Source organism: Oryzias latipes, chromosome 13, assembly GCF_053564925.1.
Source record: "Oryzias latipes strain Hd-rR chromosome 13, Olatipes_Hd-rR_3.1".
In the NCBI taxonomy this organism is placed as follows: domain Eukaryota; kingdom Metazoa; phylum Chordata; class Actinopteri; order Beloniformes; family Adrianichthyidae; genus Oryzias; species Oryzias latipes.
Genome location: NC_136249.1, coordinates 572,536 through 589,527, shown reverse-complemented (window position 1 = coordinate 589,527; position 16,992 = coordinate 572,536). Strand labels below are relative to the sequence as shown.

Sequence of the window (16,992 nt, the reverse complement as noted above, 5' to 3'; positions counted from 1 at the left end):
GAAACATCTAACAAGACATGATGTAACAAAGCAATATTTGAAGATGGGTGTTACGACAGAAACCATCAAAGTCAATGCATTTTTTGGTGTATTTTTTATTTCAAACTAAAATCATTACATTTATTTTTCGGTATATTTGAGCAAAAAGGACAATAAACTATAAAAATGAAAAGTTTCTATAACATGCTTTTGCAACTGAGCTCGTGTTTTTCCAAGAGTCAGGAAAGCTGAAAATAAATTTCCTTTACTCTGCCACACATTCATGTGGCTCCGGTGCTAATGTAGCCATTTCTAGGGGTGTAAGAAAAAATCGATTCGGCAATATATCGCAATACGTCATTTAGCAATACTTGTTTTGATTCAAAATGCTGCCAGAACGATATTTATTTAATTATTTCTCAGCGTCTCTTCAGTGTCTGACTCTTGTTGTCCACTTCACCCTCCGACTGTTAGTTGGCAGCAGAGCACACGGGGCCTCTTAGAGCAGCTCTACTCCACACAAGACAACAGGAAGCCTGCAGCCAGAGGCAGCTTGTTCTGTTGTTATGAGACATGAACTATTTAGTTTTTACTTGAATGGATACCAAACAGAAACTCTGAGCAATGTTGCTGCCAGTAAGATATGAAAATGTGAATTGATGTGCTTTTTAGCGGCTCTGATAAATAAGATAGACCAGTGTTTTTCAACCAGTGTGCCGCGGCACACTAGTGTGCCGTGGAGAAATTGCCCTCATTCACTGATCTAAAAACATTTTCCATCTCCAGGAGTAGTTAGGAATATAAAAGATCTTAAAATTACTTTTTGTTTGTGTTTATTTAATTCTATTAAAGACATTTTGATAAGAATCACGGTACCGCGATTTAGCTGCAGCTATAACTGTGTAAGGAAAAGTCCCGCCCCTTTAACTGTTTCCGCCAATCATTCTTGAAAGCTTAATCACATGTCATCAGTCTGACCAATCAGAAGTGGTTAAAGTCTTCACTTCCTTGTTCTTAATTCTGCTGATAAAGTCGCTCAGTTCTAACAAAAATACCACTTAAAGCTTGTCTTTAGCTGGTGGTTCATCTCCTAGAAAAAAACAGCCGCAACTTCCTGCTTTTTCTGCCACAATTATCACAAAAATCCACGTGAGATTGCGCGGGGGGGGGGGGGGGGGGGGGGGGCGGTCGATTAATACAGACCATGAATTTCTGCTTTTTTTTTTTTTTTTTGGATGCTGGTGTGCCGCGGGATTTTTGTCAAGTTTAAAGTGTGCCGTGGCTCAAAAAAGGTTGAAAAACACTGAGATAGACAATGAAGCACGGCAGCAGCTAATAGGCTAATGCGCTTAGCATCTGCTAACATGCAGAACCTCCCAGCAATAGATTCTAGTTTAGGGACCTGATGGATCAGAGGGATGTGTACAACGCTCTGAAAAAGGCTGGCATTGTGGTGATCAGCGTTGCCAGTTTACTTCCGTGTGTGAGAAGCGTGGCTGCAAAGGTGCAACAGAGCAGATAGGTAAACAAAGCCCCTTTTTTGTCACATTAAAGCGACTTTCCTTCATTCTGTCATGCTGCTTCATCATCACACTTTATTGTTTCTGGAAAGAATCAGTCTGTGTCCCCCACCCTTTATTTTTAAAGTACCATTCAGGCTCCTGAACTATTTAAAAGCACTAGAGAAGCTACATTAATGCTGAAAATAAACAGCATTTTATTTCCCCAATAGAAATGTATTGGTTAAGGCTCATTCATTCTTTGTTTTTTCTTACACTGAAAAAAATATATATATTTTTTAAATCAGACAATGTTGACTGTTCCCTTTCTATATTTTAACTTACCAAAATAAAAGCACTATGAATTTGCTTTGGTAAACGCAACTTGTATATGAGATACAATTGCACTGCTTAACATTGTGATCATTAAACCGAATTTTACTATTTTATTACAGTGGAAGACATTAAAATTCAGGTTGAGTTTTTTCAAAGTCATATTAAAAAAACTGAAAGAAAACATGTGTCGGGAAAATATCGGGATACGTATCGTATCGCAGGGCGCGTATCTGGATACGTATCGTATCGCCAGACTCTTGCCAATACACACCCCTAGCCATTTCCCAACGATCTTTTTTTCTGGAAAATGTTTGAACAGACCAAGCAGCATCTTAAAATAAATTAGTCAAGGAGAATAAGTGAAGTGACAGCAATTAAACAAATGAAGATAAACATTTGGGAAAGAGGCTGAGCACAGAAAGTTTGTTCATACAAATGCTAATAGTTGGGAATTCCCTCCCTGTGGATAGCTGCATAGCCTAATAACACCTCAGCTACGCAGCGATGCAAAGCCCCATCTAGAGCCACAGCAGCTACACAGCAGCCGACCCACTCCCTGTGAACGTTTTGACCAGACGATGGTGGGGTCATGCATCTCCAGCCAAGGCAGATATTGAAGCCCATGAAGCCCATGGCCTTAGTTTCCACTATGTAGCTGTCAAAACGCACGGTAACTGGCAGTATAAAGGTAAGTTTGAGATCACTCATTGACTGTCCAGAACGTCGTGGAGGACAGTTTGAACATGTGTTCTGGATGTGGCCCAGATTACATATAACTGCTCCCCGAGACCCTTGATCCGCTGGATGAATAAACACCTTGCGCAGCATTTGCATGAATGCTGCCTAAGGTTGGAAAGGTAGTGCTCCTCCTGTCCAGGTACGGTTGCAGACACAGGAACAGGTCACGTTGTATGTGGAAACCTATGCATTTCTTGGAATCTCCGTTAAACTTATCCGGGAGCACCAACCTTGGTCCCGCTGCGGTGGCTGGAGATGGGTTAGGGTACATTGGTTTCAGTGGCTGGTGAGGATGATTGGACGGCTGGAGGGGATGCAGCCGCAGTGGAGGATGTGGCGGCATCTGGCGGGTTAACCTGCAGGCGCACCATGATGGCTTCAGTCGTGGTAGTCAGACGCTGTAGCTATGCTCTAGTAAAATGGAGGCAAATCCAACCAGGTTCACTGGGTTGGGTATTCCTGCTGCTGGATCCATAGTGCAGCAAGTTTACTGACCAGAAGGATTGGCTGGAGGCAAGCACAGAAATAAATAAGTCAGTGAAGCTAAGAAAGGGTACAGCAGGCAATCACAAGCAAAAGAGTTTCCCCTCAATATATACATCCCAACATAAACACACACACATGTACACACTCACCCTTTTAAACACACATACACGCACACACATACATACACGCACACACATTTTGCAAGGAAGGTGGGACCTAGGACCATCTGTCCCCTGCCTCTTCCCTGGTGGGGGGTACGGGCCCCTTTGCAACGGCGGCCGTGTCCCCGGGGTGCCGGCTTCCTGGGCCCGGCGGTGCTCTCTCCGCGCGGTGGGGGGGTTCACATTACATCTGAGCCGGGGGTGTTGGTGTCCCTGGGGGGTGGGTTCTGGTCCTTGCTCCTGAGCGCTGGGCCCCGCCAAATTTCCAACTGTGGCCGAGCCTGGTCGGGCCATATTTACAACACCCCTTGTGGGCCCTCTTTTTTCCCCGGGGTTCCCCCCTCCTGGGCGGGGGCGGCGGGCCCCTGCCTTGCTCCTCCCTGGACCAACCGTGGGCCGGGCGGATGGCTGCCTGGAGCGCGGAGCGGGTCTCCCTTGGGGGGTCCTGGCTCGTACCTGGGGTTGGGGCGGGGGGATGCCCAGAACTCCTGGGTGGTGGTGGGGTGCTCGTCTGGGGCTGTGGGCGTCCCTCTCCGGTGGGGCCCTGCGTTGGGTTCTCCCGGCGCGGTGGGGGGGCTGTTCTCCTGGTTGGGCTGGGGCGGCCCTCTCTTTCCCTCCGTGCCTCCCTGCTCTCTGGCTCTGGGGGCCTTGCGGCGGTCCTGCTGGCCCTGGCCTGGGTGGCGGGCTTGGTCGCCCGGGCGGCGGTTGTTCCCTGCCTGTTTCCGTGTGGCGTGGGGGGGATTCCGGCTGCCGCTGCTGCTGCGGTGGGGGTCTTGGGGTGGGGATGGCTGGGCGCTCTCCCTTCTTCTTTACACATTCCACCATCCATTTCAGAAGAACATGAGCACTCACCTGAGCACGGGTGTTGGCTCACCTTTGCACTGGCGGTTTGCGTGACTGAATGACTGAAATGTTTCACACTAGTTGGTTTTAAGGCATAAGTATGCGTGTGAGCACTATCTGTTTTGTGTACATATCGACAGATGGACATTTTTGCAGCTAGCAGGTGTGTTTGACACTTGGGTGTGTGTGTGGACAGGCTCCGCCCTTTTTGTACTGCATTTGAGCCTTACCATGGTGATTAACAACCAGTAAACTTGTTGCTTTATGCTGCTTCATGGTCTTATCCCCCTTCCCCTCCTACTATCACCCTCCTTCCCCCCCTCTCTCTAACATCCCTCTCTCTTCTTCCCCTCTTTCCTTTTCCGTCCGGTCCAACACCAAAGATCTTCAAACATGTTTGAAATTAATAAAGTTTGGCCTCAATTACAAAAGGGCTTTATTCAGACATACCTTTGGTTTGTCTGAAGATTAATAACCCCTCTTGTTAAAGTAAAATATGTCCAACACAAGAGGCCCTCAGCTCTCATCTGTTTGCCCAGCTGTTGGACAGGACAAGGTTAAAAAAAAAAAAAAAAAAAAAAGTTTCAGAGATCAGACTTTGAATATCGTAGTTCAGGTGTGAATTGTGGCATGTGGCAGACGAACAGAGACGGAGCAGAAGAAAAAGAGAATGGCAGGTCAGAGTAATAACGCTCCGTAGTGCAGGGAATACAGCACCAACGATACTTTGCACTGAGCGAGGCTCCGTGTGCCACATAAGACTAAGGTGGGTCATTGTCAATGAGAGTCAGGAGAGCAACGTCCGGGAACTGCGCACTGGGACGGCTGGGAGATGTAGTGAGCCAACAGTCAGGGGATGGTTCTCACTAGTGACCAGAGGGGGAGACAGAGCTCTAAGCCCTGACTCTATATCTCAGATAAAATACACAAAAAACATAGAAATTTAAATTCATTTATAAGGGTTTAAAATAATGTCGTTTTTCCCAAAAATTTGACACTAAAAGACACTAAAACCTTGTGTCTTTTCTGTTTAAAAAAAATCAACTTTTTTGATGAGAAGAGAAATTTGGCACAGTTATTTTTACCCTTTTGTGTGTCCTCTGCAGCCCTCAAAGTCTTAAACCTTAACCAACCTTGATGAAAAAGCTAATGGACTGTTTGATTAGACGCTTTGATACATGTGACTGACTTCACTCAAGTAGTGTCTTTCTCTCAAGGGGAAACCAATTTGTAATTGATGAATCAGCTATCAACAATTTCCTCACATTCATACATCAAGGGTAGTGGCGTTTCTGCTCAATAGCAGTGCTCGCACAACTTTTGTGTTTCATGGAAATGGGTGTGTGTGCAAGACTCAGCAGAGAGGCTTTATTCAATGGCTTGACAGCATCAATCTTTAAAGTATATGGAGTTTAAAAGATATCTTCGTGCACAGTACAGAGTTCTCTTAACTATGTTCCGCTATGCTAACAGTGATTCAACAGTTTCCTCCACTGCTCCAGATTCAATATTCTGCCCAAGTTTTGGTAGAAACCTGACCTTTTTCTCATTTAACCCTCGCTAAGGTCATTTTTAGCCAGACAAAGCTGTGGTAAAACTCTTTGTATCTCCACCATCCACTGCTGGCAAACCACTCAAACGAGATCAAAGCTGGAACAGCTGCACTGACAAAATGTCAGGCATTAAGTGGAACTAATCATTGAATTTGGCTTTGATCACAACTGTGTGTGTAGAGAATCCAGCAGAGTTTGATCCAGTTTGTATGAAAACGTATTTGCCCGCAACTGGCAAATTTCTGCCTACCTCAAACGAGTTTATCCCATTATGACTTTATTATCTTCTAAATCTTTGAAAAGGTTGTCCATTCATAGTGGGATGAAAAAATGCACGTAGTTAAAATTTCTGATCATGTTGCAGGCTTCACTGCATGACTCTAACATCCCCATGATCAGCAAAATAAAGGAAACAAAAGTCTCTATTCAAAGGAAATGGAAATCTACACAATAACCAAACATCCGGGTTGTTTTTCTCAACAGGATTACCTGTTTGAATGAATGATTAATAGATGCTTGATATGTGGACGCAGTATTTATTGGGAAGGCACTTAAGCAGGGCAAAAAGCATTAATCCTGTAATCCTGTAACACAGTCTCACCTCTTAGTTTTTTTATTGACTCTTAATTGAGGGCAGATGCAGGGAGAAATAAATTGGTTTACAGCCCTGTCAGCACTGAGTTTGCTGAAAAATATCCTCCAATGATTTCAAAACATCGATAAAAGAAGGATTTTGTTTGGATACAAGACTGAGAGAGATTTTTTCCATTTGCTACAGCAGGCATTGATTCTGTTATGGTCACAAAAGACGTGTGAACAAATTACTATCTTGTTGCACTTGGTTTGGCATCACCCTGATAAAGACAGAAATATGGCCAATAAGGTTTTTCCTTATTTGAGTTTATTTGATTTAAGAAGCTTTAAGTTTTAAAAACAATTACAAAACAGAGCAGTTACGTAAGTCTTAACCCTTGTGGTACCTTAGATGACCCCCCCCCCCCCCCCCTTACATTGACATGTTCTCCCTACCATGACAAAGGTGGATAAAGGTGGAAAGATTTCATGTAATCCATGGACACCAGTAAAGATCACAAATCATTGAAGAAAAAAGGTTCAGAGCACTGTCTAGTGGGTCTAGATGACCCAACTCCCAATGTTAAAGTGCCTAGGATAGCACAAGGGATAAAAACGACTGCCTTTATATTTGACCTTCATCGTCAGAAAAATTCCACAAGAACATGTTAAAAACACAATTTTAATGGGAGTGGGTCTTTAATAATGTCTATCTGTGTTTTGTCTTTTAAACTATTATTTTCTTAAATCTCATAGATATTTCTGCTCCTGGAAAGGGGTTATGGATTTTGAGCCCTGTCCACAATATGTACCTGTGGTAGTCAGCATAAGCTAACAGAGTTTAAAAGCAATGGGTTGAATGGCCCATAAGATGATTATCATCAAATCTGAAGACATCTCTTAACCTGCCTTTTGCTGGACTGAAGTTTTCAGCTGTGTCTATGATGCAGAAAGAAGAGAAAATCACAAAAACGATACTGTCAATATACTGTTTGATGTTACGTGTCTGTATAAACAAAGGCGGAGCCTCCTGCCCCGTGTTCTTCATTGGGGGCGGCCTCATGGCTACCGGAAAGGTGACAAAGTGTCTGAAGTCTGTTTATTACTGGCTAATATCTAATATTCTGAGAAAAATATAATTCAGGGAAAATATACTGATACATTAAAAAAAAAAAAAACAATAAATAATCGATCCTCTCCTATCGTAATCGTAATAAAGATTTTGAGGGCTCCAGCTTATCTCACGTCTCACAGTTTGCGCAGCTGCGCTGTGTCCTGCACGTCTGTTTTTCATCTAGTAATAAAGAGAAAGCACATTTCTATGTCTTTTGCTGCAGCTATGCATATATCTGTGTTACCTTTTCACCAGTACAGAGTTCCCTCGTTTATTGCAGGAGTTGCGTTCTAAAAATAACTGTGATCGGTGAAATCGACGGAGTCTGATTACACACGTTTATGGCAGTGAAACTCCTCACTGCCTAAATACACTTTTCTCACACAGACATGAACATTTTCACACTTTTCTCTTGTTTAAATTCTCAAACCTTCATAGATATGAGGTCCAGGATCTTAGAATGAAAACAAATATTGGATTGATCACAGATTTCTGTTCTGAAGAGCTCAGCATTTCTGTATAGGAGACACGGCATGGACTGAGATTGACAGGGTCTCCAGCCAATCAGGACACAGAACAGTGTTCGCCGTTTAAAAAAGGCAGCATAATCTCTCTAATAGAATGAGCTAAACTGGGAAAGATGAACTGCAACATAGAAAGGGAAGACTGTCTTCTGTTCTGTTCGACAGGGATTTTAAAGAGTTTCAGGTTGGAGCACAGACTGCAGAAGGGGGAATAAAATGTCATCGAGTGTCCAGTTTAAAAAAATAAAAACATGGGTCTTTGATGAGCCAAAAATGGTTACTTAAAAAATGTTTCCTCACAAGAGATTGGAAAATTCCTGCTTGTGAGTATATAGAGCTGTTTATTTAAGCAGCACCATATGTTTAGGTTGAATGAGCGGTAGCAGTAGCCGTCCTATGGAGAATTCTACTAGTATCAAGCTAGCGGACTTTCGTTTTATTGATGTTTTGCGTAATTCACTGGAAAAGGAAAGGCATAGAAAATCGATCTCTAATTTTATGAATAAATTATTGATCTATCAAGCTTGTATCAATTCAGATCGATTAATCCATTTTATAAACGCAGTAGTCTACCCAGCTACTATTGGGTGAAGGTGGGGTTCACTCTAGACAGCTTGCCAGTCTTTCACGGAGACAGACAACCACACACACTGAAAGGACAATGTAGTCACTGTCTGTCTTTCATAGTTAACCTATACGTTTTTTTGAACAGTGGGAGGAGGGAGGAAAACCTACATACAGTATTTGTGGGGAGAACATCTAAACTCACACAGAAAGGACCTAGCCAGGATTACAACCCCCTTACTGTGAGGCAAGAGCACCAACCACTGCATTATTGTGCAGCTACTACAAAGTAGGGGTTCAATGGATCACGGTTGATCTGTGGTCCATGCGGATCACTAGCCACGGTTCGGAACGCACATGCACAGTTGATTGCACTCCCCACCCCGCGCGAATTATTTAAAACAATCGTCTGTTCACACCTAACCCGATTCGCATGTGAAACTTACGTACACCGTCTTTGTTTTAACATGCCTCAAATTTGCCTCACACGCCTCGTGAGGGCTCGAGGCTCGAAAGGGGATTCCAAAAAAACGTGGAGCCAATTGAAAAAAAAACTTGAAGGAAAGATAAGATAAGATATTCCTTTAAGATATCTTATCTTATCTTTCCTTCAAGGGGATTCCAACCTTTGGTTTTCTCAATTATTGTCAAGAAAAAAATCTGCTTTGGCCTTCCGTATGCTTTTTACCACTTTGTTTCATAATGTTGTGAATTTAAAAAAATTGAAAAAAACTTGAAGGAAAGGACACAAAACACAAAAAAGGTTTAGAAATAAAAGTAAATGGACGTATTACTAAGGATCCAGTCACAGTAGCAGATGCCTTCAATAGATTTTTCATTGAATCAGTTTCCTTAATTGCCTGTCATTTCAAATCTAATGATTTGCATGTTTGTCCTATAAATGCCATAGAGCCTATATTTAGCTTAATGACTGTCACTGAAACTGAAGTCTCACAAACAATCAGGTCACTTAAATCAAGCATAACAAAATACATATTTGGTATGGATACTTTTGTGCTCAAAGAACTCAGCTCAACCTTAACATCTCCCTTAACCATTATTCTCAATCAATCCATCTATGAATCAGTATTTCCAAGTGCATGGAAATCATCAGCGGTGATTCCAATCCACAAAAACGGAGACGCCATGTTGCTTTCACATTACAGACCCATCAGTATCATACAGACAGTGTCCAAGATCGCAGAAAAACTTATTGCCCAACAAATTATTTCACACCTCAACAATTCATCTTTTTCTCTTCATCCAATGCAGTTTGGTTTCAGAGCTCAGCACTCAACAGAGTCAGCTAAATGCTTTTTCATAGAAAACATAAAATCTCTATTAGATAAGGGTGGTGTAGTTGGGGCTGTGTGTCTCTGCCTGAAAAAACCCTTTGACACAATAAATCATAAAAAACTACTGACTAAACAGACAGTAGTAAACAGATCTAAACAGATCCACCCTCATTCAAATAGCATCATTACTTTCTCCTGACATGTAATTACAAAAGCCAAGAGGACTAAAGATTAAAACCAATTCACTTTTCTACGCCATTATGTCTCCTGGCTCCTTCTTATGGTGCCAGTGTTTTACATCTTAGCATGAATCACGCGCACTTGGCACGCACAGCACACTCATGGGCTCCCTGCCAGCGCCAGAGCAGCTCAGAGAGAGTGCAGTGGGTCGAGAGAGGATGAGCCAAACGCTGATTACGTGAAGAGAGTTTCTACGTTCTTTGTGGCACATTTTGCTCACAAGGTATCCAACCAGCATCCTCCTCCACACTACCATCTAACTTTATCCACACACCCACACACACGGAGAACCCGAGGCATCACAGATGCGTGGTTGTCATCCCTCTGCAAAACAAGCTCCTGTCACATTATCACATGCATGTCTTGCTTTTTGGTGGATTTGATCTCCCCTTGACTTTGACTATTCCCCGTGGAAAAACGTCCAGAGGTGACATGAAAGAAATAACGAGCGCTTGCCTTGAAATCCCAAGAGGAGAGCGACTCCGGAGATCCACGCAGTGTGTCTCCAGAAGTAAGGCATGCTGTCAGTCCTCGGGTGCAAACCTCCACGCTCTTCCCGGCGATTCTGGGTGTCCAGCGGTAAGTATCCACGGGAGAGAGCGCGGCAGGTGAAGCACAGGAGCAAATCCCAGTCTGAGAGGGGTTGATGGAAAACAACAGAGCAGGAGACTTCTGGAGCTCCTTTCGCTGCTGATGTCACGTGGAGATTAGCGACCCCTACCGAAAGTCTGACGGGTAAGAGAGAGGGTGCGTTTGTGCGCGCCTGCGTTCTCGTCATTGGTGCGTGCTCACGCATGTGTGTGGAAAGAAAGAAAGAAAAGCTGTTTTTAAACTTTTATTGTTCTCAAATTGCACTATACACTGTCAACAAAATAGTCTTTAAAAATTCTACACTAGGGTAGCGATAAAATAGAAATATTTTTACAGAGCTCTGTATCTAATAAAACATAAAAAGAAAAATATTCTATTGTTGGTAAAACTTTTCACCAGTATTATTTCGGTCTTTGTATAGAGACCCCTTACAGTTTCATTCCACGATGAAAAACCAACGGCGAAAAAACAAAACAACACTTTCCATCGTCCATTTTTCCATTACAATGATGCAGAGCCTGTTGTGGCCTATTACTTGGAAGCCCATTCGTCCGTGAAACACAAAGGTACATCTAGGCTGTGTCCGAATTCCCATGTTAATCCCTAAAAAACTACAGTGCAGGACTATTTAGTTCCCTGGATTTTAAAAAATTAAAATCTAAGATCCCCTAGAACACACGATATGAGGAAAACTCGCGATATGCGATATTGGTGATTAATATTGCGATAACGATATAATTTGCGGTATATAAACAAATAGCAAAACAACCAAAAACATCATTTCCATTTCACTGCAACAGTTTAAAAATTATACTCCAAATGACCCCTTGTCAACGTAGGCGGCAAACATCAAACATAAAAGGGCTCATCTGATTGATCAACAACGTAAACGGGTCCTTCCTATTGGTTAAATGCATAAAGGGATTTGTTTCATTTGTTCAATATTTATAGCTGCCACGATTTTGTTTTAGCACATTTAAGGTAACCACTTATTGCGATTTTCGGCATGTTTTGCGGTATGCATATTGCACAGCTTGATGTTGCGATAACGATAAATTTGCGGTATATTATGCAGGCCTAACTAGAACCGAGTCCTGTTCAAAAACCACATGTCCTGGACTGATCAAACCTGAATTAAATTTTGATTTTTATACTAAACTACATATTAAACACGGTTTTGATTTGTGAAAATGTTAAATGGGATCATTTTTGTTGCATTTTACGCAGGGAGAACACCTTATACCAGGTCCTGCTCAATAACCATATAACCTGGACTGTTTAAATCTGGTTTAAATCTATGATTTAGATACAAAACAAATTATTCATAAAATATATTATAGTGTTTTAAATTAAAACCCTTGTGTCATGTATTCTGCTAAATCCTCAACATTTGTCTCAAGGTCATTGAGAAGGTAATTAAGCTCTTTCACAAATTTATCATCAATTGTAGTGAAGATGAAAATCCCACTTTGTCCATTACAGAGTGGAGCATGTTTTTGCTGCTAACAGCCACTTGCTTCCCACCAATATCAGCAAACCTGATGGAGCACCTTCCGGTAATTTGCCAGTTACTCATGTTTTTGTAAGGAAATACCAAATCGGATATTTTAGCAATGTTTTGCTATTGTTGTTTTTTTACAAGACAATGCATCCAGTCTGCAGTGGATCATCATCCCTGTTTTTGTTCCTGGACACTGGATCTTCTGTGTAAGCACATTGATCATTTCTTTTCTTATTGATCCAAACAACATAAAATGAATTGGCATGCTTTTAATATTATTAACAGCTGCTGAGGTCACAGGCCAGAGAGATTTTTTATTTAGATCCCCTAAGTGGCAGCGGTTGAAGAGATGAGAGTAGAACACATCCTATCAGGTTCCTCGCCGGGCAATGTCTGTTTTGGACAGTGTTAGTTCAGTTTTAAACCACTTGTCTTTTTTTTTGTTTAATATCTATTCATTAGGCCTACACAATATATCGCAAATTTATTGTTATTGCGAAAACAGGCTTTGCAACACGCATATTGCAAAGTTGTCAGACTTTGCAACAAATGGTTACCTTAAATGTGCTAAAACTATCTTATGGCAGCTTCAAGACGCCCCAACCTTCAAGCTTCAAGACGCCCCAACCTCGGGTTTTTTTTTCCATCCGCCTCATCGCTGATGGTGCCGTCTTGTCTTCAGCCCTGATTTAATTTGGTAAGTTAAGTATCGTTCATGGTTTATTTTGAATGAATGCTTTAAAAATGCTCTTATACTACCGTAAATGTGGTTTACTGTTGTTTAAACATATGTGTGTTACGATTGTTTTAGAGCTTAATGTGGCAATGTATACATGATGAGTTTGTCATAGCAGACGTATGGCGAGCCAAACCCAAAATGCATATCTGCCCGTAAGTTACGACAGTGATGAGTTTTTTTTTTTTCAGAGGTAGAAATGATCTGTTATGCTGCAATCACACTAAACGTGATCCGCGTGTGAAATTTGCGTTGGAGGCCTCTGTCTGTGGCTAAAGTTTGCTGCTGGAAATTTGTCCAAAAATGTCACTCAAAGCCTCTAACGGTTGTGTGGGAGGAGCTACCGCCAACAGTTTTAAGCCTGGTTGCTACATGGAAGCATTGGGTTTTGAATGCAGCTTTAAGCTTTTATAAATCACTGATCTCCATTATAAAAAAGGTTTTTGTAAAAATAAATTAATCAACCGTGTCGTGTTTAGGTACCGAAATACAGAGTGTTCAGTGTTTCACCTCCAGGTTGAAGCCAAAGCCAGCCAAGTAACTTGTCTCCTGATCAGTTATTTGTCTAGAGCTATTTAAAAAAACAAAAAATGCAATAGGTTGTGTAGTGCAATAAATGTTTTTTGATCAGAATATAATTGAAACATTTTTTAACATTGAAAAATCTCTTTTGGACTTTTTCAGATACTGAACTTCAGAAAGTTCACCAGAAAGTCACCATTTCACTAGAAAAGAGGTGTCAGTGGGTGAGTTTTATACTTATTTAATATATTCATCCTGAACAATTACCATTATTAGATTTATACGGCAGCATGGAAACATTTATGCACATTTTAACTAGCCAAAGGTCTAAATAGAGCTGAAATTATTTACAATTTAACTAAACATATTTAGATTGCAGGCTAAAGGTGGCACAATGGAATGGAGGTGCAAGTTGTGTTCTGTTACTTTGGCACTATGCAGAACTACATATAATACTGCAGTACTACATAGCCAATATTCCAAAGTGTTTCCACTGCCATGTATGTGGAGACACTTTGGAATATTGTCAATAATGTCAATAATTGTCTTTATGACAGTATATTACAATAATAAAATGATGTTGCATTAGCACCATTCCATCATTTGAAACCATGAAAACTCATCTGTCAAGATCTGAAATGGATTTATGTAGAGTAGATGCAGTCAGAGGAAATTGTGCAGTTTTTACATGTTTGTGTAACTTAAAGCTGCCCTTTTCTGAGACCAAGTCCACCAAAACAGACAGGAACTGGCCAGCTTGGTTAGGATTTATGACCTCCAGGTGAATTTCTAATGTGCATAATTCAAAAACGGATAACCCCCCGAATCATAGAAATTTCTTTCAAAATTCTTCACAAATTTTATCCAGTGAAACATTTCTTTACTAAGTTTAAAAAAGATCTGGACATAAACTGTTCATTCTGTCATTCCCCACCAGAAACTGTGCCTCATCTTTTTTGGTTTTGCTCTTTCACTCAACTATTTTGGAAAGATGTGATACATTTTATAAGAACTCATCTATGTGAAGATTATAGATTATTTTACGAGCATATTATTTTTGGATATTTTACACAAGGAAGACTTAATGCAGAAAAAATATATGTAGTTAATTTACTTATAATTATGGCTAAATACTTTTTACACAAGTGTAAATATGCCAACAAAAAAACAGTGTTTTATGTTTTTCAGAAAGAAATGGTATTGTATGTGAACAGTATTAAATCTTCCACTAACAAAAAAGCTGTCAGAACAGTTGAAACATGGTCTCTCCTGAAACTTTAACAGATTCCTTTGCCTTATTATTTTTGTTTTCTTTTTGCATAACCTGTTTTATATGGTTATCATTAGGTTTTTTTGTTCATTCTCATGGCGAACGTGAAGATTGTATTTTGCACACAGTGGAGTTTTGTGTTTGGTATTTTGTATGTGCAAGATATTGTTAAAGTTTATTTTAAAAAAAAACGAACCGGCAAGAAGGAGCCACGGGGGTCCTGCAGCAGGCCATCGGAACCTTAACAAATATTTCATCTCCACCTCACCGTTGCCTTTTTTAAGAAATGACAGCTGGTTTTCCCACATTTATATGTAGTTATGGATCGAAAACAAGAGGAATTTGTTTTAATGTAAATGCGTGTTCCGGCGTCTACAGGAAGTGTCGCCCATAATTCACGCAAAGGCTCATGGGGGCTAGGAAAAAGGTGGATACGGATTTTCTGTTTCGGTGGCACTTCTATTACCATTATTGGTATTTGAGACATTCCTTTGTGTCTCTAGAGATGCAGACAGATTTGTGACCACTTGAGGTGAAGATAAAATATTTCTTAAGGTTCCGATGGCCTGCTGCAGGACCTCCGTGGCTCCTTCTTATTGGTTCATGTTAGCGTCTGTTCAAAATGGGAGGTGGCGGCCTCTCGTCCAATCAGAGCACGAGAAATCATCTGCCTTCCGTTTCATGCAAAGTGCCTTCCTTTTCATTCAAAGTGCCTTCCTTTTCATGTAAAGTCACTTCCGTTTCATGCATACTCCTCTCTCACACGCACATATAAACTCTCCCTCACACGTACATATATACTTGTCTTTCACATACATACATTCTTTAAGAGTGACAATGAGAGTGAGAATGTATGTATGTGTAAAGTAATATATATGCATGCGAGAGAGAGAATATATGGATGTGCAAGTGAGAATATATGTATGCCTAAGAGAATATATGTATGCGAAAGAGAGTATATATGTATGTGCAAGAGAGAATATATGTATGCGTAAGAGAATATATGTATGCGAAAGAGAGTATATATGACTGTGAGAGCAAGAATGTATGAATGTGAATGGTTCAGAATAAATAATGTCTTATACGGCCCCTCATATTCCGGTTTGATTTGTCATTGCATCAGCTAACATTTTCTATTTGCTTACTATCCTTTAATCAACTTTTTTTTCACCCCCCCAGGTTCTGGTAAAGCAAGCGTGTTCAAACAACTGTGGCGTGTTTGTCATAATGGTAAGACCAGAGCTGTTCAAAAACAAACAAATGATTAGAAATGACCATGGTCATTAAATGTTTCCCTTAATAAAGATCAATTCAACATATACCTAACTTTATTACAATGTCAATAATGAAGGGGCACATGTTGCCCTTACCAGTGCTTCCTATGAGAAGGAATAAGACTTGCATAATGAGGGGCACGGGTGAGTGAGATGAAAAGCAATCAGGAGTGATTAGGAAAAAAGACAGGAAGTGAGGTATGGGAAGGGAATTGATTCAAATTACAGCCTTTAATTTTGAAAGAATTTTATTTCTATTTCTATTTACAGTTTTTATTGAAAGGCAGTTTTAAAGTCACTAATTGTTTTTGATAAAATGTTTTGTCCTTTTGCTTTTTGAACTGAAGGGAATTGTCATAGGTTTTAGGCGAGACAGACTCAGACTCTGAAACTCAGAATGATCACACAGGTGAGTGACTTGGTAAGTGGTTTTCATAGCAAGGCAGATGATAAGGTTGTTTTCAGCAGGTTGCTGATCCAGACTGTAACGTGGCTTGTGGCGTGGCTGGAGGTAATACCGCGGCAGATCGGCTCCGAGGTTCTTCGAGGCAGCAGGTGAGTAGCAGATGACTTCCACACGGGTGACCTTCGTTTTGACGAATCCTGAGACAAGGAGACATAAGTTTAGAGCAAGGCAAGGCAAAAGAAAGATAGGCATGAGCAGGCAGACTAGGCGTAGTCACCATTAGGGGTAACAAACTGGCGTCGAACGATGGAGCTGGGTCTCCTTAAGAGCAGCAGGGTTGATGAGGATGAAGTGGTCACAGCTGGTGGAGTCAGGAGCAGAGCAAAGCAGAGGGGGCGGGGCTGCCAGAGGCACCTTGACAGTTTCAACATGAATTATACCATGCTCTGGGTGAAAACTCGATTCTGATTGGCTGCTGTGTGAGCATTAAAAAGTGAAAACAAGAATTAAGGACTAAAAACTGGTTAATATTTATTTATTTTGTAAGTGACCATAGTATATAAAGATATACACCAGGGGTCACCAACCCTGTGCCCGCGAGCACCTTTTTTTCTTTTTTCAGGGCATGTCTGTCAATGCCAACAATATCAATTCTGAGATAGAGGTAGACAAAAAAAAAACAAATATGAAAACAAATATAACTTAAAAAAATAGTCAGTAAAATTAAGGATCTATTACAAAACTTGAAATAAATCAAATAAATTACACAATGTCTGGACATTCTTAT

The 16,992-nt window shown here is 40.9% G+C and overlaps 1 protein-coding gene and 1 long non-coding RNA gene across 2 annotated transcripts in view; one reads left to right on the top strand and one right to left on the bottom strand.

Moving 5' to 3' along the window:
• Window positions 1–10,589, bottom strand: part of lsamp (limbic system associated membrane protein) — an 834,470-nt gene extending 823,881 nt beyond the window's left edge. The window contains exon 1 of the mRNA XM_023961459.2: window positions 10,362–10,589. Within this exon, the coding sequence (XP_023817227.1) occupies window positions 10,362–10,425 (64 nt within the window). The 5' untranslated portion in view covers window positions 10,426–10,589. The remainder of the gene's footprint in view (window positions 1–10,361) is intronic.
• On the top strand, window positions 10,503–16,889 carry LOC144996872 (uncharacterized). Its single transcript, XR_013659655.1, has 2 exons — window positions 10,503–10,640; window positions 15,705–16,889. It is a non-coding gene; the product is annotated as an uncharacterized LOC144996872 (long non-coding RNA).
• The last annotated feature ends 103 nt before the right edge of the window (window positions 16,890–16,992 follow it).